Raw genomic sequence first — 27,164 nt, forward strand, 5'->3', positions numbered from 1 at the left:
CTTCCCTTCCTCTCCCCCTGCCCCCAGGAAAAATCAGCGCAAGCTGAGCATGATGGGTGTTGGTATTCCTTCTTGCTTTTATTCATCATGGAAGATATTCATCCCTTGCCTTCTTCCACAGAGCTCAGCTGTTTGACCATCTTCCCATGCACTCTGACTCGATAAATGCAGGTGAAGTTTGGGTTGCCCCAGTTGCTCTTCACATGGAACTTTATAAACAGATAGGGTTCCAAACCTTCATTCTGAAATATAAAGAGGAAAAAATTAAATAAGTAAACATTTCTCCATAAGTATCATTTCTCCATGTTCAGTAGCACTTGGTCTTCTAACTGTTTGGTTTCCCAAACTGTGGGTCGCGAGCCACTAGGTAAATTTCAGGTGGGTCCCCAATTCATTTCAGTGTGTCTTTTATTTTTAATATATTAGACTTGATGATACCATGGTATATGACTGCATTTGGGAAATGTTACAGCTCTGTACTTTTAAAAGGCTGCTACATATATGCTTTTAACAATGATACTCAATGGGGCTTACTCCCAGGTAAGTGTGAATAGGACTGCAACCAATAGGATGCTTGGGTAATTTTTTTTAAAACAGATCAGCGACTGCTTGGAAGTGTTAGGAGGAATCTTCTTTACTTTAAAATTTTTACTTAGAGTGCAATCCTAACCAGCTTCTCAGTACTGAGGTAAGGGCAATACAGCTCCAAGGTAAGGGAACAAACATTCCCTTACCTTGAGGAGGCCTCCATGACTGCCACTCAACTGCAAGGGTGCAGCACATGCCCAATTGGCACAGCTATGCCAGTGCTGGAAATTTGGTTAGGATTTGGGCCTTAAATGATTTGATTGATGGGATGTTAAAGATTTTCCTGCTTGATGACATAACTTCCAGTCATGACATCACTTCCAGGTTAATGACATCACTTCTGATGGATCCTGACAGCTTGTCATTCTAAAAAGTGGGTCCCAGTGCTAAAAAGCTTGCGAACCACTGTTCTATCAGACTGAAAACAATTCACTATCCTATATGAGTATGCTGTAGCCTAATGGACCCCATATAGCAGTGATTTTCACACTGTGTTACGCGGAATAATATTGGGGCATCTTGGAAACTTATCAGGGTTTCTTAATAGAAAAGGTCAGTGAGGGTGGATAAGCTTCCCTGGAAGACAATTGTCCTGCCACTTTCAATGTCCTGTAATGTAGACAACCAATGGAGCACTGGATGTGCACTGGAGCACTATGGCCATGTTACAAACTTTTTCACCCTTTCTTCCCTTCTGTCCTTCGTCTTTTGCTCCTATCCTCAGCAACACCAGAAATGTATTTAGATTCTCGCACACAGTTGTACTCTAATCAACCTATAAGGTTCTGTGAACTTAGGGTACTAATCTGACACTGACATTCAAAGAGAACAGAACTTCTCTGAACCCTTATAAACCTACATGCAAAGAACTATCATTAAAGGAAAGGAGAAGGTTTTCCTTGGCTTTCTACTGTCTGAGTTCTTCTGACAAAGGGAGTAGGGACCCTTGGTGCCCTCACCCCTACAAACACAGTGAAATCAGTGAAAGTACTTTACTAAAGGGCACCCAACTTACCCTTGGTTGGGGAGGGAAGCAGGGTCCATCAACATAGAAAGCCTTATCTTTCAGAAAACCACTGTGTTATAGGGATTTACTAAGCCTATTTCAGCAGATATTTCCAGCTTCCCACATGCCGAAATTGCACGCTGCATCTCCACAGAAGAGGCAATACAATTTTCACAATGCAAATTCAAATCATGTTCACTCATCTTATCCAGGTGTATAAAGCAGTCAAAATCACAAGCTCTGTAAGGGCCCAATCCTACCCAATTTTCCAGTACTGATACAGCAGCAATGCAGGTAAGGAAACAGATGTTTCCTCAAGGAGGCCTCTGTGACTGCACCCCCACCGCAGTTTGCAGCACTCTCCCCATTGACACGGCTGCATTGGTACTAGAAAGTTGGATAGCTACTACAAGTTGGAATAGCAATCTGCCCCAACACCTCCACCCCCACTCATAGAGGCTGGCACCTCTTTTGGGACAGGCATCACAGCTATCCCACTGACTTCATTCTTATGGTACCTTTAATGGGAATGTCTGAATAGCTTCTTTCTCGGTATCATACATGAATGTTCCCAACAGAATTTCTTTTTTGTTGTCATCATTTATCCCCTAAAATTGAAGAGGAGAATACCAGAAATCAGTCACAGCATGTGTCACAAAATTCAGGCTGGAATTGCACCCAAGGGCCTAAGTAAGCTTAAGAAGCAGTTCTCTGCCCAGAAAGCAAAAGAGATCACAGCCAATGCACAAAGCCAAGGGGACTGAAATAAGGCTGTAGGGGAGTAGCAAAGATGGATAGTGTAGTGGTTATCTACACAGGCGCTGAGCTTAGCCTTGGTAACATGGCAACCGGTAGGCAGGCAAACCTGCTGCCCCCCCCCCACTGGCACACCAGAGTGGGCCAGTTGCTGAGTCTTCACCCAGAGCCTGTAAACAAAGGATGTTATGAAGAAGCGCATATCTTAGGAATGTGTATTGCGGTCAAGCCAGAGCCAGCAGGTTTCTTAGCAGTGCAGATTTCAGCAACCTTCAGTAATTTTCCCTAGTGTCATCATGTGTTTTGAGAATGAATAAAAGTCTGAGGAAGCTAGCCGGGAGGACGGACATCTCACTCAATCTCATACCGTCCTACTTCCGGCTTAGCTCTCCCTGCATCAACCTTCTGAATGTCTGCTGTGTCTCTCATTGCTCTTACTCCTTGCTGCTCTAGTTCTAACTTTCAAACCCTCAGAGTGCTTCTGCTTTTAGCATTCTTCCTCAGGCACCAAGGTTCTAAACCCTGGGTGCTTCCCAAGTAGCATTGCGCTGCAACAGATAGAGATGCTGGAATTGAGATGCTGGCAAACAGAACATCCTGGCAAGCAAACTTACAAGGATACCTAGGCAGAGCCTAGAGACTCACATACACAAGGTAAGAATCTGGCCGACTGACTCGGGTCCGGCTGGAAGGAACTGTGTATAACCAGGCATCAGAACCAATCAGCCTCCTGGGGATGAAGTAAGGAGCCATGAGACCTGGGAGGACAATACCATCCCTTCTTCTTCCTGTCTGCAAGTTTAAGTGGCTTACCACGAAAGGAAAATAATGTATAATGGAGGCTTCTAATTCTAATCTTAGAGGATCTGTAGGCAAGTCCCATTAACCAGTGGACTATCAGGAGAAGTATCCTATACATCTGGTCTAAGGGGATGATAAGTCTTGGTTCCCTAGATCAGTGGTTCTGAAACTGTGTGTCATGACACCCTTGGGTGTTAAGAGGCACTCACTGGGGCATCACAGGATGCCCACTGCCTGGCAGCTAGGACACGACATGACCCTGCCCACACTGACCCTCTTACTGCTGTTTGTGGGGTTGCTTCCAGTCGCCGAACCTGGAGGCAAGTGACAGTGACAGCATCACATGACACATTTCGCATCATCACCACTCACTTCTAAGTTTCGAGCACTGTGTGTGCAGCACATAAAGGGTGTTGCAAGCCAGGTACATTTGATAAGCACTACCCTAGATAAATGTTCTCTGGATGTACTAATGTACAAGTATAATCCTGAGTTAAAAGTTAATACTGTACTCACATAAACCATGAAGTCCTTCAAGGCACTAGTGATTTCTCCAGAAGGGGAGACTACTTTGGAGATGTGCTGGATTGTAACAGCTGTTGTATGGATTTTTTCCGGCAGTTTAACTACTACTTGGCCCTCACTTCCTTCAAAAGCCCAGCAGTTTCCAGGGTAAACATCTGGCTAAAAAGAAAAAAGGAAAGTAGCAAAATGTAGTTTTGCACACCAGACATATTTAAAATGTCAATATTCTCCTGTGGGTAAGTAGAGATGACTATTCATATCCCACTTAGTGCTTTCTCAGAAGTCTGATCAGGTGTATTGTGAACATGTCATAAAATTCTCATTTGGCAAGATTATATGGAAATGATTGGCTTACTAACAGGGTTTGCATACATGCAAATATACATCAATACATGCTAAGTAGTTGTCTGTATTCACCAGAATTGCTTTCAGATAACTGGAAGACAGCAGATATTTTTGGACTGGTGCCTTCCATGATCCTTTTGTTTTTGCAATGAAAAGGATTGACACAATCCTATCCTGCGCTGGAACAAGCAAGCCAAGAGGCTTGCACTGTATCCAGTGCAGGATAGGGGACATAAGCGGCTCAGCCAGAGGCAAGGGGAAACATTTCCCCTTACTTCCGGGTAAGGGCTGCTGGCCCCTATGGATCTCTTCGGACTTGTGCCACCTCTTGGGATCCGATATAACTGCTGGATCCCAGCCCCACCTCCTGCTCCCCGCCCCTTCAGGGTCGCCCACTGCCTGTCCCCACCCCACCCAGGAACACCTCCCTCCCGCCTCCTCCCCACCCCCCGCCTACCTTGAAGCCTTGTGTCAGTGCAGCCATGCCAACACAAGGCACTTGGAAGAAGCCGGCACGGAGGCTTCCGTCAGCTTCCGCAGGCCATCACTTCTTTGAGCGTCGGCCTGGCTTCCTCCCGAGGAGGCGCAAACGTGCCAACCCTTGCGCTGGCCCAAGTCAAGGGTTGGATTGCACCCAATGTCATGTCAACTACTTATTATGACATTATTCCATTTGACTTATCCCCAAGGAAAGCATCATGCTGCTACACCTCCAGATTGCGGCCAAAACTGAGGCCTGAGAAAACCATCTAAGGAGACCATGCAAGAGAATGAATAGTTGGGGCAATACTCCTTCTGTGCTAAACATTTCTACGTACCTGTTTCATACCTATGAAGACAGAATACAAGTGTTCCACAGTACCTGGAGAATTGTATCTGGGGGCCTTGCTGAAGAGAGGAAAAACCATCCAAACCAGCAACTCGCCGCATTCTCAGGGTCATAAGTTTTGGAGGTTCTGTCTTTATCAATAGTGGCACCTAGATTTGTGTGTATGTGTAAAAATGTTAATTAATAGAGATGTCAAGCTCTACTCATAGAAGGAAATTTCTCAGCAAATCTGTGCAGCATTGTACAAAGTTTCTTAATGTCAAATCAATTTATTGGAAAGTTTATTGCTGAATCTGAGGTCAAGGAAGAAGGCAGTTTCCTTCCCCTGAAGGCCAAGCAAGAGCACTTCAGCCTGTGCTTATCTCCTTGCCATCTCCCATCCCTATGCTCAGGGACCCACTGCTTTCCCAAACATGGTCCCAGCTTTCGGTACGGTGCAGCAACAACATCTTGACCCATTTCTCCCTGTATTTATGCCCCTCCCCTTGGAACAGGGGTGCCCAAACCCCAGCCCTGGGGCCACATGTGGCACTTGAGGTCTCTCAATGCGGCCCTCAGGGAACCCCCATACCCCAATAAGCCTCTGGCCCTCCAGAGATTTGTTGGAGCCCGCACTGGCCCGACACAGCTGCTCTCACCGTGAGGGCGACTGTTTGATCTCTCGCGTGAGCTGTGGGATGAGGGCTTCCTACACTGCTTGCTGCTTCACGTCTGTGATGCAGTAGCGGCAGCAAAGGAAAGGCCAGCCTTGCTTTGTGCAAGGCCTTTTATAGGCCTTGGGCTATTGCAAGACCTTCATTCATTCATATAAGTTCATCTTTAATATATTCATTTATGTAAACTTATGTAAATTTATTCAAATTTTAAATGTAAATTAATTCTTTTTTTCCCCGGCCCCCGACACAGTGTGAGAGATGATGTGGCCCTCCTGCCAAAAACTTTATAGACACCCTGCCTTAGAACACTCCAGGATTCAGAGAGCCCTTAACTAACTGCCCTCCATGGGCACCATCCTATCTCACTGGGGCACAAGAGAGTCACTCTCCCACCACCACAGAAGGCTATGGGCACTGAGGTGTTCTCAGGGATGAGCATTGAGAGCACATGATGTTAGCTTTGTGTTCTGAGGGAAGCAGAACCACAGCTTACAAGTTGGTTCAGGGAGCAGGTGTAGATTGCTGAGTCAGCAGAATCAGCAGGCACCTGGGACTGACACACCCTGGGTGTGACCAAGCCAGCACTGATTGGCAGAGCTGACTACATAAGGTTAGTCTGCTGGCGCTTCCAGTGCAGTAGTAGGGGAGTTGATGGAGATAACTGTGGAACTGCTGCCAGTGACTGAGGAGGCTGGCTATTGTATGTATATGGTATTACTGACTATGGACTGAACCTTTGACTGTGTATTGTTGGAAACTGATTTGGATTTGTTATACTTGGACTGACTGCTCTTCGTGCTGACTTGGCTGTTTAATGACTACTCTGCTTGTGATATCCCTTGCTCAAAATACAACTGCTGAAAGTACTCTGCTGTATTTGCTGTTTCTTGCAACCTGCTCACATTGGGACAAACAGGGACCATACAACATCACTCTGACCTTAACATGGGTTATGGGCCCAGACCCTGCTGACTTGGTCCCTGCAACTGCTGAGTTGATCCTGTGAACTGGTGAGCTACAAGAACTGCTGTTGTTACTGTTAAAGCTACAGGTGACTGAAAAGATTAAGAGCATAGAGATGAGCACAGTTGCAGCCTCAGGGTTCCTGATAAACCCGGTTGAATGGACATAATTATGCCACTTGGTCTCGTAAAGTCTCGTTATTGCTAAAGCGAGAGGCTCTGTAGAATGTGGTGGTTAATCCGCCAGACTTGGCAGTCCTCAATGAGGAGGACGACACAGAACTAATACAAACTTACCAAAGGGAAAATGAAAGAGCATTATGTATAATTGGCTTGACCTTGGAGGACCAGCAGCTAGTCCACATTGACGGACTTATCTCGGCGAAAGAATTTTGGGAGGCACTCAGAGCCATCTATGTGCGAGATAGTGTTGGCGCGCAGATACATCTCATGCAAAAACTGCTACGGACACGCCTCCAGCCAGGAGGGAACATGCTGACTCACCTAGAGTTTATGAAACGGACTCTGGGGGAACTCCAGGAAAAGGAGCTAAATTTTACTGAACTGCAGCAGGTATACATAATTCTCTGCTCCCTTGATGAAAGCTATGACCAGTTTGTGGCAAATTTGGAAGTGGTACCCCAAGCAGAACTGACAATTACCAGCCTGACGAGTCGACTCCTTGATGAGGAAAGGAGGAGAAAAGACAACAAAGCGCTTAGAGATTACAAGGGGAATTCCTCAGCCCTGCAAAAAGGGAAAGCACCTGTGGAAAGCGAGAGTGACCTTGAATCTGCAAAGGCTTACTCTGCTGTGAAAAAATGTTATCACTGCCAGAGCCCTTCCCACTTAATCAAAGACTGTCCCTCCAAAAGGGGAGGAAAGAAACCCCTACGTTATGGCAAAGGAGGAGGGGTAAATTTGACAGTCAATGGAAAAACAAAGGACTGTGAAAACTGCTTTGTTATTGACAGTGGGGCTATGGCAAATATTTGCAAAGATAAGAGACTGTTTCAATCATTTGAGCCTGCAACAAACCAATGTGTCACACTAGCTGATGGAGTCACTGCTAGTGTGTGTGGAAAGGGAAAGGTCTTTTTGCCAGCACTGCACAGAACCCTTGAAATGATATATGTGCCAAACCTGACCTATAACCTCCTATCTGTTGCTGCGTTAACAAGGCAGGGCTACACTCTGCAATTCAATGCGGAGGAGTGTGTAATAATGAAGAATGCTGAGCACGTAGCAACTGCTAAATTACGTGGTGAATTGTATTTGTTATACTCGACTTCAAAAGAAACTGTGGGGTCAGTGTTGACTAACCAAGCAGCACACTCACATTGTATCCATAAGTTACACCGCCAATTGGGACATGCTTGTTTCCCAACCCTTAAAAGGACAGTAGAACAATCAGAAGGGGTTACGTTGAGATCATGCGGATTGTACTTGGATTGTGAAGTATGTAAGGCTATCAAGTCCAAAGCTACACCCACCAGGAAGCCTGGAAATTACATTACCAAAGAGGTGCTAGACCTAATATTCATGGACTTAATTGGGCCATTCTCTCCCAGTATGGAGGAGCTAGGTTTGTGTTGTCCATCGAGGATCACCATTCTAGATTTGGCTTTTGTTATCTGATGGGCACTAAAGCACAGACCAGCCAGACAGTGGAATACTGGCTGAAGTTTGTAAAGAGGAAGACAGGCAGGCTACCCAAATGCATCATAACTGACCAGGGAGGTGAATTTGTGAACCAAAGGTTTGAAAGATTGCTAAAAGAAAATGGCATAGAGCATCGCATGTCAGCACCTTATCGACCTCAACACAATGCCCACTGTGAAAGAAGGGGCCAAACTTTGCAGAATATGGCATTCTGTATGCTTAAAGACAGTGGACTACCATTTAAATATTGGGGCGAGGCAACACCCTCTCTGGACTATGTACATGTGTTTGGTGTCCCTGCATATGTACACATACCTAAGACACAAAGGCGTAAAGGACAACAGAAAAGCAGGAAGATGTATTTCCTTGGGTATGAAGCGAACCACAAGGCGTACAGCTTTGGGTACTTGCACTCAAAGGACATTGTTATAAGTGCAAGTGCAAAATTCTTAGAGGACACTACAGGGTGGGAACGTTTGGGGCCATGTGTTGCCACATCCTACCCGATGGCAGATTACAATGGATTACAATCAAAGAAATCTGTCCCTGTAAAAGTGAAATCGCCTAAAAGACTACCTCCTATACTGAAGGAGGAGCCTAGGGATGAGGAGACATTCCCTGATATGGATGAAAAAGGATTGCAGCCAGAACCTGAGACTGAGATACCAGACCCACAACCAACTGAGGAGGATGTCAGTATACCCCGTAGATCCACCAGAGAACGTAGGGAACCTGATCGGTTCAAACCAGGGACTATCTGTCAAGTATCCATTGAACCTTCCTCATATGACGCTATAAAGGACATGCCTTTAAGTGAACAAACAGCATGGAAGGAAGCTATCAATGCTGAGTTAAAATCTATACATGATTTAAATGTGTATGAGGAGACCTATCTCCCACAAGGGGAAAAGGCAATTGGGTGCAAATGGGTATTCAAGGTGAAGAGGGATGCAAATAATCAGACAAAATGTAAGGCCAGACTAGTCGCACAAGGATTTGGACAGGATGCATCAGATTATGATGAACTGTTTGCACCCACTCTCAGAAATTGTTCCTTGTATAGTGCGCTGGTGTTAGCAGCGAAGGAAGGGTATAAGATTAGGCATTTAGATATTAAGACCGCATATTTACATGCGCCACTTAGACACACTGTTTACATGAGGAAACCTTTGGGGACTGCTGAAACTGATAAAGGATACTGGCTACTTAAAAGGAGCCTATATGGACTAAAGCAATCTGGTTACGAGTGGAACCAATGCCTTTCTACTGCACTAAAGGAGGAGGGATTCCAACAAGGCACAGCTGACCCATGTATTTTTACCAGGGGTAAAGGCCAGCTGAAATGCATTGTACTATGTTTTGTTGATGACCTTGCAATACTATGTAAGAAAGAAGAACAAGCAGATGTTCTTATAGAAGCATTGCGAAAAAGGTTTACATTGCGTGACTTGGAGGAAATACACAATTATGTTGGATTGGATATTACCAAAGTATTAAATGGCTATAAAATCTCACAAAGAGGCAAAATAGCCGCTTTGCTAAGAAAGTTTAACATGGAGCAGTGCAATGGGGTGAAGACGCCTATGGAGACTGACTTCGAGAAGGATGAATCACCCAGTCCCATGTTTGACACCAATATGTATAAATCCTTACTGGGAAGTTTAATGTACATTAGCCAGTGGAGTAGACTGGACATAGCGATGGCTTGTAATTTATTGGCCAGAGCATCAAGCCAACCCAAACAGAAACACTGGCTAGCCGCCAAACGTGTCCTGAGGTATTTAAAACAAACAATAGACTTGTCCTTGTACCTTGAACCTAAGGGTGGTCTGAGTATTACAGCATATGTGGATGCAAATTTTGCCTCAGACACCAAGACAAGGAAGTCAACCTCAGGCATGACACTATTTCTGGCAGGAGCCTTAGTGGGATGGAAGACTGTAAAGCAAAGACATGTGTCGCTATCCACATGTGAATCAGAATTTGCTGCGCTAAGTTTGATGTGTTCGGAGCTTATTTGGTACAACCAGTTAATGTTAGATCTTGGCATACAGGTACCTAAACCAATTACAGTAATGGAGGATAATCAGGCAGCCATCCAGATGGCTATGACACCTGGTGTGAGAGGGAGGTCCAAACACACAGATGCACGCTTCCAAAATGTGAAGCAATGTGTGTCTGATGGTTTAATCAGCCTGACATACTGTGAGTCAAGCCAGAAGGTGGCGGACGCACTGACGAAAGTGCAAGGAACTACTAAGCATCTAGAAAACTGTGAGAAGCTGGGACTAAGGGTCTGAGAATGATAGATGACCTGAACCAAGGAGGAGAATGTTAGCTTTGTGTTCTGAGGGAAGCAGAACCACAGCTTACAAGTTGGTTCAGGGAGCAGGTGTAGATTGCTGAGTCAGCAAAATCAGCAGGCACCTGGGACTGACACACCCTGGGTGTGACCAAGCCAGCACTGATTGGCAAAGCTGACTACATAAGGTTAGTCTGCTGGAGCTTCCAGTGCAGCAGTAGGGGAGTTGATGGAGATAACTGTGGAACTGCTGCCAGTGACTGAGGAGGCTGGCTATTGTATGTATATGGTATTACTGACTGTGGACTGACTATGGACTGAACAGGGACCATACAACATCACTCTAACCTTAACACATGATTCTCATAATTCTTGGCAGCTGCTCGACAATGCTGACCCTCAATGCCAGTCCTTCCTTCACCATGTTGTTTATTCTGTCAGAGAATAGCAGTTGCCTCCAAAGATAACAAGTTATTGTGGGGGGAGGGGCTGCTGGACTATATGGGGTGACAGCAGAGGATCCTTAAGCATGAGTTTGGCAAGGGCCTAAACCTATCCAGTTTTCCTGCGGCAATGCAGCCCCGATGTAAGGGAACAAATATTTCCTTTCCTTGAGGAGACCTCCATGACTGCTCTCCCCACAGAATGCAGCGTGCATCTCATTGGCATGGCTGCATCAGCACTGGAAGGTTGGATAGGATTGGGCCTAAAGTGTTCTCAAGGGATATTGTCTGCTTTGGCTTCCACTGAAAGTGGGTCTTATTCTGGAGGCTGATGGAACCTGAGAGAGCTTTCTGGATGCATGGTACCTTCTAAAAAGACTTGTGTGAACCAAGCTTCACTTTGACCAATGGCCTCTTAAATCTCATGAAAAATTTTGCTTTTTATGGGAGGTTTTTACATTGTTGCCAGGATCAACAGAGGATGGAATACATACTACCTCAGCAAACATATCTTCCCAAATCCGTGTTTGCTAAATTGATGTGAATGTGGGAATGACGGCAGCATTTAACGGGAAGACCAATGAGGGACACTTAACTCTTTCCATGCCCACAAATTCTCCCCCGCTTATGCCCTGCTGAGGGTAGTTTTCCCCTAGCTGGGCTTATTCCTAGCCTTGGAACCCTGATGGAGAACGAAGGAGAGGCTAAATACGACTGAGTGGGGCAGGAAAGAATCAGCAGGTGGTTAAGCATTTCCCTTACACTCAATGATTCTTCCTGAAAACAAAACAAAAAAAATTCTTAGCTCCTTCTATAAGTATCATGAGGCAACCCTGTGCTTGCCTCATAATATGTGGCTCAACCCACAGCCTAGTCAGATACTTGACACTACCTAGATAGTTTGGCCCACAGGAAATCACCTAACTCCTTACGCTTGCACATATTTACTTAGAATTCTGCAAGTTCCTTGATTACAATGAAACTTAATTCTAAGGAAAGTTGACAATCTTAAAGGGTTTAATTTGAGCAGCTGTGAAAGAAAGAAAGAAGCTTTGCCTTATTCAGTCAGGTAAAACACAAGAACAGAGAGTGTATAATTACCTATTGTTTTTTGAGCCCAATCAGCCATTTGTACGTGATCCTCATAAATCTTCTTAAAAGCCAAATTTATCAGTGTGAGCACTTGCTGTTGGAAGGGGAAGAGAAAACCATCAGGCAAATTTAAGGAAACGGTTCTGGCAGATATCCACGACATACATTCTGCACAATGAATTATAAATAGTCTAAGGCAGTGGTACTCAAACTTTTCCGGCCAGTGGCTCCCTTGACCCCCGTGGCTGTTGGCCATGACTCCCCATCATGTTCCTGAGGACTGGAAGTGACATCATTAAACAGGAAGTGGCCAGGAATATTAACTATATTAAATATATTAAATATAATATTATATTTATTATAATATAATATTAAATATATATTAACTATATTAATATAAATTTTAATCATATCATTAATTAAATGCAGATCTTAAAAATATATTATTATTACATAGCAATATACATGTTTTATAAATGATCAGCTGCTGATCACTGTTGGAGACTGGATGCTGGAGTAGGTAGATTTTGTCTGGTTCAAGAGGACTCATTTTTTTAAAACTTTGTAAGCATACCAATATAATTTTTTATCAAATGAACTTTGTGAACAACCAGTCTGATCAACATTACACACACACACTCCTGTCTTTTATCTTCACAATAGCTTTCAGAGATAGGCCAAATTAGGATATGTATGTGGGTTTAATAGGAAGTTGGAGGTTCTCCAAACCCCGGCTGGGGGGCCAGATGCAGCCCGCAGCAAGCCTCTTGTCCCCTGAAAGCCTCTGGCCCACTCGACTGAACATGACCAGAGCTGTGCTCTGATTGCATCTGGAGGGTATTCTGAGGGCCAGAGAGTCTGAGTGAATGAGCCCACTCGTTCATTTATTCATTCATCTAAGTTCCATCTCTAATTTATGTATTTAAATTTTATATTTAAATTTTTTTCTGGCCCTCAGGACTGCGCCAGATATTTCATGCGGCCTCTGGCCAAAAAGTTTGGAGACCTGTGATGTAAACCCAGGACTTTATACAGTGTACCACACTGGCTATTGTGGTCGGCGGCCACAGGTTATGCACCTACTATTTTGGGGTTCTTATCTGCAACTCTATAGCTTTTTTTGCTTCTACACATTTCTTCTAAAGTGACAGAAATGTTTATTTCCTCACTAAGTTCTCCAAATGGAGTTTGTTGTTAGTTGCAAGCCCAAAGCTGCTCTGCTGAAACCAACACCAAGTTCCTGAAAAAATGAACCGAATTGTTCAAGAAATGAATAAACATGTTTTTGTTTAAAGTAAAGCTGTATGTGGCCCTATCCCTTAAAAAAACTCATATTTATTAATGCTTACTGAGCAGAATACAGTGGCTTTACCTTTTAGAACTGATGACAGGAAAGTTTAGGACATGGGAAGAAGCCTAATTGTACCTCTTTGGGATTTTGAATAAGTTGGCTGGTTATGACAACAAGACAACCTATTATATGCAATTAGTAGTATCCACTACTTGGGGGTCTACCTGAACTCACAGCTGCTCTTGGATTCCCAGGAAGCGGCTGTAGTTGGGGGGCCTTTGCTCAGCTTCATATTTGTATTGTGCAGACCTGGCCACGGTGATCCACGCCACAGTGAGATCGAGGTTAGATTATTGTAATACACTGTACATGCATCCCTGCTGAAGTCCTAAAGTGCTGCAAAGAAGACAGCATCCCTGCTGAAGTCCTAAAGTGCTGCAAAGAGATCATCATCACTGAGCTGCATGAAATCCTTTGTCTCTGCTGGAGACAAGGTGGAGTACCTCAAGACATGAGGGATGCAAACATCATCACGCTGTACAAGAACAAAGGCGACAGGGGTGACTGCAACAACTACCGTGGCATCTCTCTCCTTAGCGTTGTAGAAAAGTTGTTTGCCCGAATTGCACTAAAGAGGCTCCAGGTACTTGCAGAGAGCGTTTATCCAGAATCACAGTGTGGATTCCGAGCCAACAGGTCCACTACTGATATGGTATTCTCCCTTAGACAACTGCAGGAGAAATGCAGGGAACAACGACAGCCACTCTTTATAGCCTTCATAGATCTCACAAAGGCTTTCGACCTGGTCAGCAGGGATGGCCTCTTCAAGATTCTCCCCAAGATTGGATGTCCACCCAGGCTCCTCAGCATCATCATATCCTTCCACAAGGACATGAAGGGCACTGTTGTCTTTGATGGCTCCACATCAGACCCCTTTGACATCCGAAGCGGCGTGAAGCAGGGCTGTGTTCTTGCACCAACCTTGTTTGGGATCTTCTTCGCTGTCCTGCTGAAGCAGGCCTTTGGAACTACAACAGAAGGCATCTATCTCCGGACCAGATCAGATGGAAAGCTCTTCAACCTCTCCAGACTGAGAGCAAAGTCCAAAGTCCAGCTGAAATGTCTGCGTGACTTCCTCTTTGCTGACGATGCAGCTATCACTACCCACTCTGCCAAAGATCTCCAGCAGCTCATGGATCGTTCTAGCAAGGCCTGCCAAGATTTTGGACTGACAATCAGCCTGAAGAAAACACAGGTCATGGTTCAGGATGTGGACTCACCTCCCTGCATTACAATCTCTGTGCATGAACTGGAGGTTGTCCATGACTTTGTGTACCTTGGCTCAACGATCTCTGACACTCTTTCTCTTGATACCGAGCTAAACAAACGCATCCGTAAAGCAGCTACCACGTTTTCCAGACTCACAAAGAGAGTCTGGTCCAACAAGAAGCTGACAGAACATACCAAGATCCAGGTCTACAGAGCTTGCGTCCTGAGTACACTTCTGTACTGCAGCGAGTCATGGACTCTTCACTCACAACAGGAGAGGAAACTGAACGCTTTCCACATGCGCTGCCTCCGACGTATTCTCGGCATCACCTGGCAGGACAAAGTTCCAAACAACACAGTCCTGGAACGTGCTGGAATCCCTAGCATGTATGCACTACTGAAACAGAGACACCTGCGTTGGCTCGGTCATGTCGTGAGAATGGATGATGGCCGGATCCCAAAGGATCTCCTCTATGGAGAACTCGTGCAAGGAAAGCGCCCTACAGGTAGACCACAGCTGCGATACAAGGACATCTGCAAGAGGGATCTGAAGGCCTTAGGAGTGGACCTCAACAAGTGGGAAACCCTGGCCTCTGAGCGGCCCGCTTGGAGGCAGGCTGTGCAACATGGCCTTTCCCAGTTTGAAGAGACACTTGGCCAACAGTCTGAGGCTAAGAGGCAAAGAAGGAAGGCCCATAGCCAGGGAGACAGGCCAGGGACAGACTGCACTTGCTCCCGGTGTGGAAGGGATTGTCACTCCTGAATTGGCCTTTTCAGCCACACTTGACGCTGTTCCAGAACCACCTTTCAGAGAGTGATACCATAGTCTTTCGAGACTGAAGGTTGCCAACTACTATGACTGTACATGGGGCTGCCTTTGAAGAGGGTTCGGAAACTGCAATTAATGCAGAATGCGCCTGCCTGTGTGGTCACTGGAGGTAGGCAGTCTGAATATGTCGGGCTGCTTCTCCGATGGCTGTACTGGCTGCCCATTTGTTTTCAGGCCCAATTCAAGGTAATGGTTTTGACCTTTTTAGTCCAATACAGCTCAGGAGCCAGGGTATCTGAGAAACTGCCTGACTTCCATATAACCTGGCTCTTCCCCTCAGGTCATCGGAGAAGGCCCTTTTACAAGTGCCACCGCTCAGGAAGGTGCGTGGGGTGATCGCAAGAAATAGGGCCTTCTCAGTAGCGGCACCAACATTATGGAACTCCCTCCCTCTTGATTTACGAACTGCTCCCTCCCCGGAAACCTTCTGGCAAGGCCTGAAGATATTTCTTTTTAGACAAGCCTTCTGAGTTCCAGGCCTTTTTGACATCTTTTAACATCTGGCTTTTAGGGGCTTGAGGCTTTTGTAAGATTACTGCTGCTCTTTTTACTGTATTAATATTTTATAGGTTGAGACTAATTATTTGCGTGGGTTCCTTCCAAGTAATCACATGGATAAAAAAAACACAAAGTTTCTTTGCTCCAGTGATTGAAAAACAGCCTTGCTGACCTTTTGACTCTATAAGAGTCATTAAGAAGACAATCCATCAGCACTTCTCTCAGCCCCTCCCTTCACCAATGCAAAATGATCACCTTTCTTTCACTGGAGGAAAGGGTGCTGGGGGAAGGGAGGGGTCCGGAGGAGAGAGAAGGATTGATGGATTGTTAGCCTGCTGCCCTCTCTCTCTCATATTAAGGAGGCTGTTGTTAAAGGACTGTTCAGTTTTTAAAACTGATTTTAAAGGGATGCATTTTCCCCTTCTCCAGGGATCAGCAATTTCCTTCTCATTTGTAGGGGCCATTCGTGTTGAGTCAGATCCGTGTATATAAATAGGCTGGACCTGTATTGCTTTTTTATGATGTTCTTAATTGTGAAAGGTTTTTAATGTAATTTGTGTTTTTAAGTAAGTAAGTAAATAAATGAATGAATGAATGAATAAAGCCAGAAGTGATGAGGTGCAGAATAAACAGTTTGCAGCCTCCTACACTTTTGTAATCTCCTGGGATGTCGCTGTCCTCTAGAATTTGCTTTACGGACTGCAGGATGCCTTCATTGAGATTCTTGATCTCCATACGCAGGTGCTCCGCCTCCTTTTTAATGAATTCAATTTCGCTGAATTGTTCTTCTAGCAAAACTTGTGACTGCCTTGGGGAGGGAAAAGAAGAAAGTAAATATGCAAAAATTAAAGCTGGATTCAAGCCTTCTGTGGTGGTAATTGTGAGTGGGAGCCCTCAGGTAAATTACCTTTGGTATGAGAATGGCAGTCTTGTAAGCAGAGGTCACATTTTGAATGGGGAAAGATGTTCAGAAATCCGCTCCTCCAATTCAGAAGATAATGAGCAATTGTGAAGCAAGCCCAAATGCTCCCATTGCTGGAGTATTAGGGCCCAATCTTATCCAAATTTCCAGCATTGGTGCAGTCTCGGTGCAGCCCTGATGTAAGGGAACAAATGTTCCCTTACTTTGAGGAGGTCTTCATGACTGCCCCCCCCACTGCAAGACCAGCACCCACCCGTTAACATGGTTGCGTTAGCGCTAGAAAGTTTGATAGGATTGGGCTCTTAGCCACAACACTTGCCACTACATAATAGCTCTTCCTAATGCTGATCCCCCTCACTTTTCCAAAATTTACCCTGGTTAAGGGGGAGGGAAGGGCATGGTATTAGGAAGACAGGACTGGCATCAGAGGCTGGTAACTAGCTCAGGGTTCACACATATAAAAGGGTCAACCTAGCCAGGCTGACTCCTTGAAACCCCCAGTATCAATCAGCTGCTGCAGACTTTCCCCCATTCACCAGTAGGGAGGGCTGGGAGAAGCCACCACCTGCCATTGTTGTCGGTAAGCTAGGAGGGGGTCCAGTGCAGGGCTGTGTCTCAGGACCTTCAGAAAACTGCTTGCTATCAGTGCAAGAAGGGCTGGTGTAGGAGTCTCACATCATAACAGGAGTCCTCATTCAGCCATACCAGCGGACAGGCCTGGATACTGCTGTGGAGCCTAGAAATGGAATTCCCAATGGCTCTAACTTTGAGACCTCCACTGAGGCGGAAGTTCTCCAGAACAGCCTGCTGACTGCAGAGCTCACCTCTTTCCCCAAGAAAAAGGAGGGGACTAAGGGCCCGATCCTGAGCCCTGCACGCTGGCTTACCGCCAACATTTGCGAGCCCTTACCACAGGTCCAGCGCTGGCATTTGTGAGCCCACGTTTGCGAGCTCTTACCACGGGTTCAGCACTGGAGCTACCTCAACGTGAGCCCGTGCTTGGCCAGCTCCAGCACTGGGCCTGCATTTCACTGCTGGGAACTGGACTGCATTCCGCCACCCTGGAAGGTGGGGAAAGGGTTGGGAAGGAGGCATGGCAGGGGAAGGGAGTGGGGCGGAAAGAGGGAGGGATCAGCGGAGCTCAGCTCCACCAAATCCTGAGCCCTGTGTCAGGTCATGCGACCTGACATGGGACTCTTCAATTCTGCGCCAGCTCAAGAGGTGCCACAGAATGGAGTAGCCCTATTGCAGGGCTACTTCCCTTACTTGGGGGAAGGGGACAATAGTCCCTTTCTTCCAAGGAGATGGTGGTAGCGGATGCCCAGGGCATGCAGGATACCATGGCAACTGCCTTTGGCTCTGCGGCAGCCGCTGCTCCAGGCAGCTCAGGATTGGGCTCCCCTGGACTTGGTCTTTCTAAGGCAGTGGTTCTCACACATTTAGCATCGGGATCCACTTTTTAGAATGAAATTTTGTCAGGGCCCATCAGAAGTGATGTCATGACCAGAAGTGACATCATCAATCAGGAAGATTTTTAACAATCCTAGGCTGCAATCCTACCCACACTTTTAATTATTTATTATTATTATTAACTTTATTTTTACCCCACCTTTCTCTCCGAAGGGACTCAAGGAGGCTTACAAACAAGGTTAAAAAAACAACTTACAAAACAATTTAAAAACAGTTAAAAACATATCGTAAAAACAGTAGTCAGATAAGAAGAAAAAAAAATAATCAGGTAAAAGAGTATAGCGCAGCAAATTAGAAAAGGATCAGGCCTGTAACCAGATGTTAAAAAATATATTAAAAGATGTTAAAAAGGCCAGGAACTCAGAAGGCTTGTCTAAACCGAACGGTCTTCAGGCCTTGCCTGAAGTTTCAAGAGTAAAGAGTATGTGTGAACCCTGAGCTAGTGACCAGCCTCTGATGCCAGTCCTGTCTTCCTAATACCATGCCCTTCCCTCCCCCATAACCAGGGTAAATTTTGGAAAATGTCTTAAATTTCCAAAATTTCATTAAGAGGACAATCCAACAATCAGTGCTTAGAAATGCTTAGAAATGCTTCACTCTGACCCCTCTCTTCACCAATGCAAAGTATCTTTCTTTCATGTGCTCAGGGGGAAGGGAGGGGTCCACTGGAGAGAGAAGGATTGATGGATTGTCAACCAGCTGCCCCCCCTCTCTCATTAAGGAGGCTGTTGTTAAAGGACTGTTCAGTTTTTTAAACTGTGATTTTAAAAGGGTGCATTTTCCCCTTCTCCAGGGATCAGCACATTCCTTCTCATTTGCAGGGGCCATTCGTGTTGAGTCAAATCTGTGTATAAATAGGTTGGACCTGTACTATCATTGTTAAAAGAATATACATAGTACTTATTAAAAGTACAGGTCTGTAACATTTCCCAAATGCAGTCACATACCATGGGAGCATCAAGTCTAATATTTTTAAAAAGAAAATATTGAAATGAATGGGGACCCACCTGAAATTGGCTCGCAACCCACCTAGTGGGTCCTGCCCCACAGTATGAAAAACACTGTTCTAAGATTTCTCAGAGGAATTCTTAGAAAGACCACATCTTTTCCAAGAATGCTTGGAAAACCAAGTTAATTACAAGGGAAGCCAAAAAGGGCTCACCCATCACTAGTTAGAAGGGTTTCCCAACTTTCATCTGGGAAGTGCCAGAGCGGCAATTTTCAACCACTGTGCTATGGCACACTGATGTGCTATGAATGGCCTGCAGGTGTGCCACGGGAGTTTGGGGGAAGGCCATTTATTAGTAGGGCTAATGGGGGTTGTGAGCCCCTCGCTGGCAGCATGGTATGCTTTGTTAATTGTCCAAAAACTGATGGTGTGCCTTGACAATTTTAGTACCTTGTCAGTGTGCTGTGAGATGGAGAGAGTTGAAAATCACTGTGCTAAAGTGTGTATCAAATGAGAAGCAACAGAACATTTGTGGCATGAACAATTGACTAGAAAGGACTTCGCTCTTCCAGACTGGTATAAATTCATTCTGACTAAAGAAAAGAAGCAATCATTCCTGAGATGACTTTAAAGATAACTTGATTTTAAAGATCACATGATTTTAAAGATGATTTTTAAAGATCACTTTAAACTCCACTGCATGAGGGTAACAGTTATCCAATTCTGGCAAGCTAGGGGTTGTTACATGTTCACATCTATTTAGTGAGTGAGGCTAAGAGGCAAAGAAGGAAGGCCCATAGCCAGGGAGACAGACCAGGGACAGACTGCACTTGCTCCCAGTGTGGAAGGGATTGTCACTCCCGGATTGGCCTTTTCAGCCACACTAGACGCTGTTCCAGAACCACCTTTCAGAGCGCGATACCATAGTCTTTCGAGACTGAAGGTTGCCAACTACTACTACAAAAGCCTCTGAATAGCCACAGAGATAAGTCTGTATTGTTGCCTCAACACCTCTGATCCAGAACCTTTTTTGGGTCTTTATGGTGAGTGGGTTCTAAAGTCACTTGTTTGCAATCCAGTGGCCCACCCAGGAGTTTCCTACAAGGAGTTGGGGTCAGCCTAGTGACAGCTGCACTAAAGTAGGATCCCCTATCTAAAAATAGTTCTCTTCTTACCACAAAGATTTCAGTTCTGTTTCGTACTCCTCCTACAAGAGGAAAAACAAACACTCTTTAACACCAATAACATCCATGAGAGAAGTGGTGTCAGGGGTTGACAGGATCAGGCACTTGCTGAGGGCCCCCATTCATCAGAGAAGCCAACCAGCCATGCTATGCCAACAATCCCCGAATCTTCAGTACCAGTGGCAACCAGTAGCAGCCACTGTGCCCTCAGAGATAGGCAGCCATGTCAGGCCTCATGAAAGGCTTTGCTCCAGGGCTCCCATCAACCTGGCATTGGCATCAAACCAAAGGATTTTCAGGGCAAGTTAGAAAAAAGGCTGGTAAAGACCCAAATGGTCAAGTTGCGGTCACGGTCACATTTGTGGATCTGTCCTCTGTCAACTCAGCTAGGAATTGGGAGGTCAACTAGAAGCTCAACTAGCAGCTGGGGACAAAGAGGCACCCTGTAAAGTGGTGTCCTCTTCTATTTGGCAGGGGGAGAGAAATTGTCCCTCTTCACCCCAGATTGGCATATTTTCCAGTGGCTGTTGCTGGTATCCCTTCTGTATCTTTGTTTAGACTGTAAGCCCTTTCGGGCAGGGAACCATTTCTGAATTTATTTTGCTGTATCAACTGCTTTGAAAACCACATTAGGTTGAAAAGTATTATATAAATATTCTTATAATAATAATATTCCCATTGTCTTAGAATAGGGTTACAACTCAACCAAAATCGTCCTGGCAAATTAGAATTTTACCCTCTTGGCCACCTGCCAGAACTGGAGGGTACAAAGACAGAAGAAAATCTAGTAGGACCATTCCAGCTGTTCATGTTCATAGATGTGCATTCTTATAGCACATGCCTGTGCACTAAGGCATCATAAGGGGACAGTGGCTGTGTTTGTAGCCTAATGCACTCTGTGTGGCCACATGACACTCTGGCACTTCATAAGAGGATTGCAGATATAGCTGGCATCATATTGCAGACCATATTTGGTTAAGAGACTATGTGCAATGGCGTTGCTGGGGGGTGTGGGCCACACCGGGTGACACACAGAGGGAGGTGACACCACTACGCACCAAAATTTTTAAAATCTTGGTATTTTTGAATAATACTATCATGTCAATTGATGTAATTTCATGCAGAATGTAATGAAAAAAACTGCACTGAACTATCTCTTATTCTATCAAGAGTCACAGCTAAAAAACCAATGGGGTTGGGCAATGGTACCTCACCATGCCCACCATCTAGTGCAGCCATTTTCAACCACAGTGCCATGGCACACCGGTGTACCGTGAATGGTCCCCAGGTGTGCCGCGGGAGTTTGGTGGAGGGTCATTTATTAATAGGACCATTGGGGATATGAGCCCCCCACCAACAGCAAGGTGTGCCTTGTCAATTGTCCAAAAACTGATGGTGCGCCTTGACAATTTTAGTACCTTGTCAGTGTGCCATGAGTCAAAAAAGGTTGAAAATCACTGATCTAGGGTGTTGCCCTGTCCACTACATGAGAGGAGGTCCATCATGCGTGATACACCGGCCTCCCGTACCGGGTGATGCAAACCCTAGTGATATAACTAACTGGGTGTGCAGGTATGTGTGTGTGCTGGTCTTACAGATGCAAGGTAGATGAATGGGACAGCTCTAAATATTTCCCAAAATCTTTCCCCTTCAGTTAGGTGATTGCCAATCACCATATTCCACATCACCTCTCAGGCAGTACCAAATTTCTGGGGCCACTGCAGAGTCAGGGGTGCAGGAGATCAGAATCCACAACAAACCTAGACAAGTGAGGAACTATTTCCTTCACAAAAGACACTCAGTGCATGCTTCATTGCCATGGTTCTTAAATTCCCTTCAGGGAAAGAAACTTGAAACATGCTCAGAGGCACTTGGCCTTAGGTGCCAGAATGACTGCCACCTATTAGTGCCAACACTTTGCCCTAAGGTATGTCTATAGTGCAGACATAAATCAGTTTAGGCTGAAACCCTAGGCTGCAACCCTATACACACTTTCCTGAGAGTAAGCCCCCATTGGACACAATGAGATTTATTTCGGGTTAGTCATGCATAGGATTGCACTGCTTCGTACCTATCACCCACTTTTCTCCTGCAACCGTCTGGATAAAGTAGTAGAACATGGACTGACCAGGGCAAAAAGGTCTGCTAACCTTGGAGGATGATGTCACATTATCCTAACCCACATGTCAGTAAGTAGGTCTCCTTTTATTGCAGGACACAGTACTCATCTCTGTATCAATTTTTTCCCTAGATCAGTGGCTCCCAACCTTTAGGAGACTGCGGACCACTGAGGTAAAAATTGGAATTGTTGTGGACCAATGGGTCAAATGGGTGTCGTGGACCAATGGGACCAATGAGTGTCGTGGACCAATGTGGGTGGTCTGGTCTCTGCCTTGGCTGGTGGTCTGCTTCCCAAGCACTCCCCTACAGACTATCAGGGAGGACAGAGAATGGACTGCCCACAGCCACAGCTGACAAGTGGTTGTGGCTGCAGGCGGCCTCCACCCTCTTTGGTGGCGACTGCTTGCTCAGCAAGACACCATAAGTGATCCAAGGTGATTCTTTTTTTTCCCTGAGACCTTGCGGACCACTTCTTAGGGTCTCACGGACCACCTGTTGTCCCTGGACCACAGGTTGGGAACCGGTGCCCTAGATGAACAAGTACCTCTTATTCTGACTCACTTCCATGTTCTTTCCAGCCCAGAAAGGAGCTCACCTTTGATGACAGACCATCATATCGCAGGCACTGACAGCCGAAGTAAATGCTGACTGTGAGAAATAAGGAAGTAATTCTTAATTATTTTAATAGTACCAATGGTGTTTACTGTACAAAACACACACTGAAATCTCCTATAAGGCATTACATAACCATAGGACCGGCTTTAACACGATTTGAGTGATTTCACCCAATTGAGCCCTGTGACTGGTGGGGGTTCCACGCTACAGCAGAGAATGGCAGCCTCTCCATTCTCCATTCTCTGAAAGTCTCCATTCAGAGGCTGGCGCAGTGAGTGGAGCTCTTGTGGGGGTCCTCCTGCCAACCTCTGCTTCTGATTGGCCCGAAACCACCAACCACTGCCTCCCATTAGCCCCAAAATTGGGTCACTCTGAAAGCAGCTCCCGCTCACCCCTGCTTCCCATTGCCCCAAAATTGGGTCAATCTGGAAACACTAGGCAGTGACACGCCAACATCAGCACCTCACTGCCAACCTATTTCTGGGTGCTGTGGGGGCACCTGGTGCTGCACCTGGCTTGGGCTGTTCACTGCGAGTAAATGGGGTGAAGCGCTGCAGTGAGGAGGGTCCTGCAAGGACCACGCAGTGAGGGGGCCCCACTAGGACCATATGGAGTTGGACCACACACCTTCTAAGGCCAGCCCTGCATAACCACATCTTATTAGGCATTTTCACATGTGATACTAACTGCCTTTTAACCTCCATTGCTCCAGGTCTAAATAGGTTGCTAATGCTTTTCAGAAAGCAGAAGAGCGTCATTAAAAGCAGCTGTAAGCTGTATTCAGTGTACTCTCACCCTCCATTTGCAAATGCGGGAAATTAAAATATTGACAAAGCATAACCCTCAGATTTCACAGTGGAAAGCACTAGTGCAGAACACAATTTTAAACAACCTCAGTGACTGCCAACATATAATCTCTATTAAGTTTTGTTCTTTCAACTGGTTTCCCAGTACACAAAAAGTCCAAGGTCAATCTGTTCTTTAGGTCCCATTTACTGGAGACTGAAACTTGCAGCTCATTTTAGGGTTTAGGGCACATTACCGTATTTCACAGTCTATGAGAATACCTCTGTTGTCTATCCCCCATCCCCCCGGGTAACTATCTACACATTACATAACCCACCAACCATTCCATTAGTTCTGCCCCCAAAGGAGCTCCCTCTCTTACACCAATAGCCAATCTCATTAAACTAAAATCATCTCCTCCTCTTCCAGTTCACCTTACAAAAATATTCCAAGCTAGCACACTCGAACCCTGTCCAAACTCTGTCCCCAGACGTTGTTGTCAGCCTTCAGTCTCGAGAGACTATGGTATCGCGCTCTGAAAGGTGGTTTTGGAACATCGTCTAGTGTGGCTGAAAAGGCCAATTCAGGAGACACTCAGACACTCATACCTTAAAGCAGGTCATAACACACTGCCGTTCTTACCCTTTCCCAACTCAAAGTATCCCTAGTCACTAAGGTCACCAGCTCCCAGTCCAGATGCTCTTCCTGTTGCTTTAATGACCATCCAGAAATGTGAACCCTGATTCAGAAATTATTTTTTCCCCCTAGTCTTGCAGCAGTCCATTTTTGGGCTCTTCTCCCCACCTGCTTCAGGACTCCAGTGCTATTTCAGAGCAGGTATGTAACCAAAGCTACTGCAGTAACTGGGGCAGAACTCTCTTTCCTGCACAATCTCTCATTGCACCTTAGAATTTAGAGAATTCTAACTCACCACTTAAGACCAAGATTGCTGTTAGGAGACACTTTAAAGTCCTTGAGCATTTCTCCATTGTTATCTGGTCTCTGAAGAAGAAAGAAAGCAGAAGTGTCATAATATTGTCCCTCATTTCTTGGGAGTTAACAATGAATGCAGAAGGTGTTCCAACAGGAATGCAGGGTAACCCTGTGGAGTAATGTGCTGGCTTTGCAGAGCATTGCTGGGAGTTAGCTCATTTCCTAAGGAGCCAAGTAGAAAGAGAAGCTGCACACAGTGCCCTGATCATTCACTAGAGATGGGACAAAAGATGCAGAACTTCTGCTGCTTGGGGTTTCCTTCTAGATACCACCTTCCTTGTAATGTCCTATATAACACAGGGCCCAATCCTATCCAATTTTCCAGTGCCAGCGCAGCCGTGCCAATGGGGTGTGCACTACATGGGAAGGCAGTCAAAAAGGCCTTCTCAAGGTGTGGGAACATTTGTTCCCTTACCTTGGGGCTGTATTGAAGCTGGAAAGTTGGATAGGATTGGGCCCACAGTGAGTTCCAAAGTGCAGGTGTCAACAAAGGGAAGGCCTTTCTATCAATAAACTACCAACTGAACTGCGGGAGATGAAATGGCTCTCAGGAAAATCCTCCTGGAAGATGAGCAGCTTCATATAGGGAAAGGCAGCCCTTTGGTAACCCTGGAAACACACTGTGATTTGTTATACTACATGCTACCTGGAGGGAAGCCTCATACACACAGAGTGGCAGCTGCTCATCTTCCATATGTCTTAGAGCAGAATCCAAAGGTGCTCTTGGGCCTGCGCAAATCCCCTGCGCTGGCCCAGAGGTGTCATAAAAGTGCCATAAGACACTTTTACGCCTCTGGGAGAGTCAGGAGGTCGGTGCACAGAGGTGCACCTGCCTCTGGAAGCCAGAACTGGCCTCTGCTGCACCAGCAGAAGGGTAGGTTTGTGCTGGCCTACCTAGTCTGGTGCAGGGGTCTGGGGAGGGGAGAGGGTGCTCTGGGGGCATTCAGGGCATGAGGAAGGAGATGGTGGGTGGCCAGTAGGTGGACTGGGTCTGGGAGAGGGTGATGCCAGGATCCGGCATTAAGGCAGCCCCCTCTCCCTCCCGGGCAGCCCGGCCTAACACCAGGCTACTCTGCGCCACCTACTTAGCCTGCCTGGTCCAGGGCAGGTTAGGACTGGGCTGCCCATATCTAGTTTATCCCTAAGGGTGAGTTTATACTAAATATTTGCACCACATGTTTGTTGATTTCATTTTTTTTTCTGGTGAAAGTAGCACAGAGGGTGGAGGGGTTAGCTGAAATCGTAACAAAAAAATTAGTAACTAACAAATGGTTTACCTTGGGCATTGCATGTTTGCTGGCATTGTTTCCCTGATTCCCTGATCTACTGCTGCTTTTTAAAACTGGGTCCTTCTTCCACATCACAGCCATCCAGTGAATGGGATGACATCATAATGACTTGAATGGGATGACATCAGGTTTGGCAAGGACATGAAGTCACAAAGCCACTGGATACTGTGGGCAGTGCTTTCCCTATCATCTGCTTTGGGAGCAATCCCTGAAAAGCCATACTAGGGAAGCAGAGGGTTACCCCAAGGTAAGGGATTGAAAATTTTCTTACTTTGAGGAGGCCTCCATGACTGCCCCCCCCCCTCCACTGAAAGATGCAGTGCATGCCTAGTTGGCACAAGAGAATTTAGGACTGGGCTCCAAGTCCACCTGGATCTGAATAAATGGTAAAAGGGTGGCAGCTAGCTTGAGTGAGGTGCCAGGGCAATAATTGTTTAGCCTACTTTAATTTGTATACGTTAAAAATCAGGCTGTCATGCATTACATTGTTTTAAAGTAGGGGTGTTGCAAAAGCAAAGGTCAAAGCAAACTCAGTAAGCAAGAGTGGTGATCGTCTACAAGCTTTATTTTGTTGCCAGCAACGGGCCTCTCAGGGACTTCTTGTCCAAAACGAAGAGAGCAATGAGAGCCATGTGGGAACTCTCAGAGCCCTCAGAGAGAGCGCAATTTTCCAGTGTGAGCCTTTCCTTTATATTGGATTCTGGCTCCTTTGTTTGAGGAGTCTTACACTTCTCATTGGCTGGTGTGTGACATCAGAGATGGAGGCCTTCTCAGAATTGGCCACAGATAACTTTATGTCCTTTGCTCTTATCTTTTGCTACTCTTTACTCATTTATTACTGGCCTTTGGTATGTCTTTGCTTATCTCTGGCCATTCCTCACTGGCCTGACCCTGACATGTTTCAAACAGCTATCTGCTTATCTATTCAACATTCTTTCTGTCTGGTCTCATTAATCACTGTGAGCCTTCTATCATCCTCTG

General features: G+C 45.7%; 1 protein-coding gene across 1 annotated transcript; it reads right to left on the reverse strand.

Moving 5' to 3' along the window:
- Positions 1–98: 98 nt before the first annotated feature.
- On the reverse strand, positions 99–23,723 carry LOC136638568 (SUN domain-containing protein 3-like). Its single transcript, XM_066612607.1, has 9 exons — positions 23,627–23,723; positions 23,096–23,148; positions 20,371–20,402; positions 16,503–16,662; positions 11,977–12,061; positions 4,884–4,999; positions 3,668–3,835; positions 2,113–2,202; positions 99–242 (listed from the first exon to the last, which is right to left on the reverse strand). Exons 1-9 carry the CDS (start codon positions 23,721–23,723, stop codon positions 99–101), a joined length of 945 nt encoding a protein of 314 aa, XP_066468704.1.
- Between the last annotated feature and the right edge of the window lie 3,441 nt (positions 23,724–27,164).

This window comes from Tiliqua scincoides, chromosome 2 (assembly GCF_035046505.1).
Source record: "Tiliqua scincoides isolate rTilSci1 chromosome 2, rTilSci1.hap2, whole genome shotgun sequence".
Lineage (NCBI taxonomy): Eukaryota > Metazoa > Chordata > Lepidosauria > Squamata > Scincidae > Tiliqua > Tiliqua scincoides.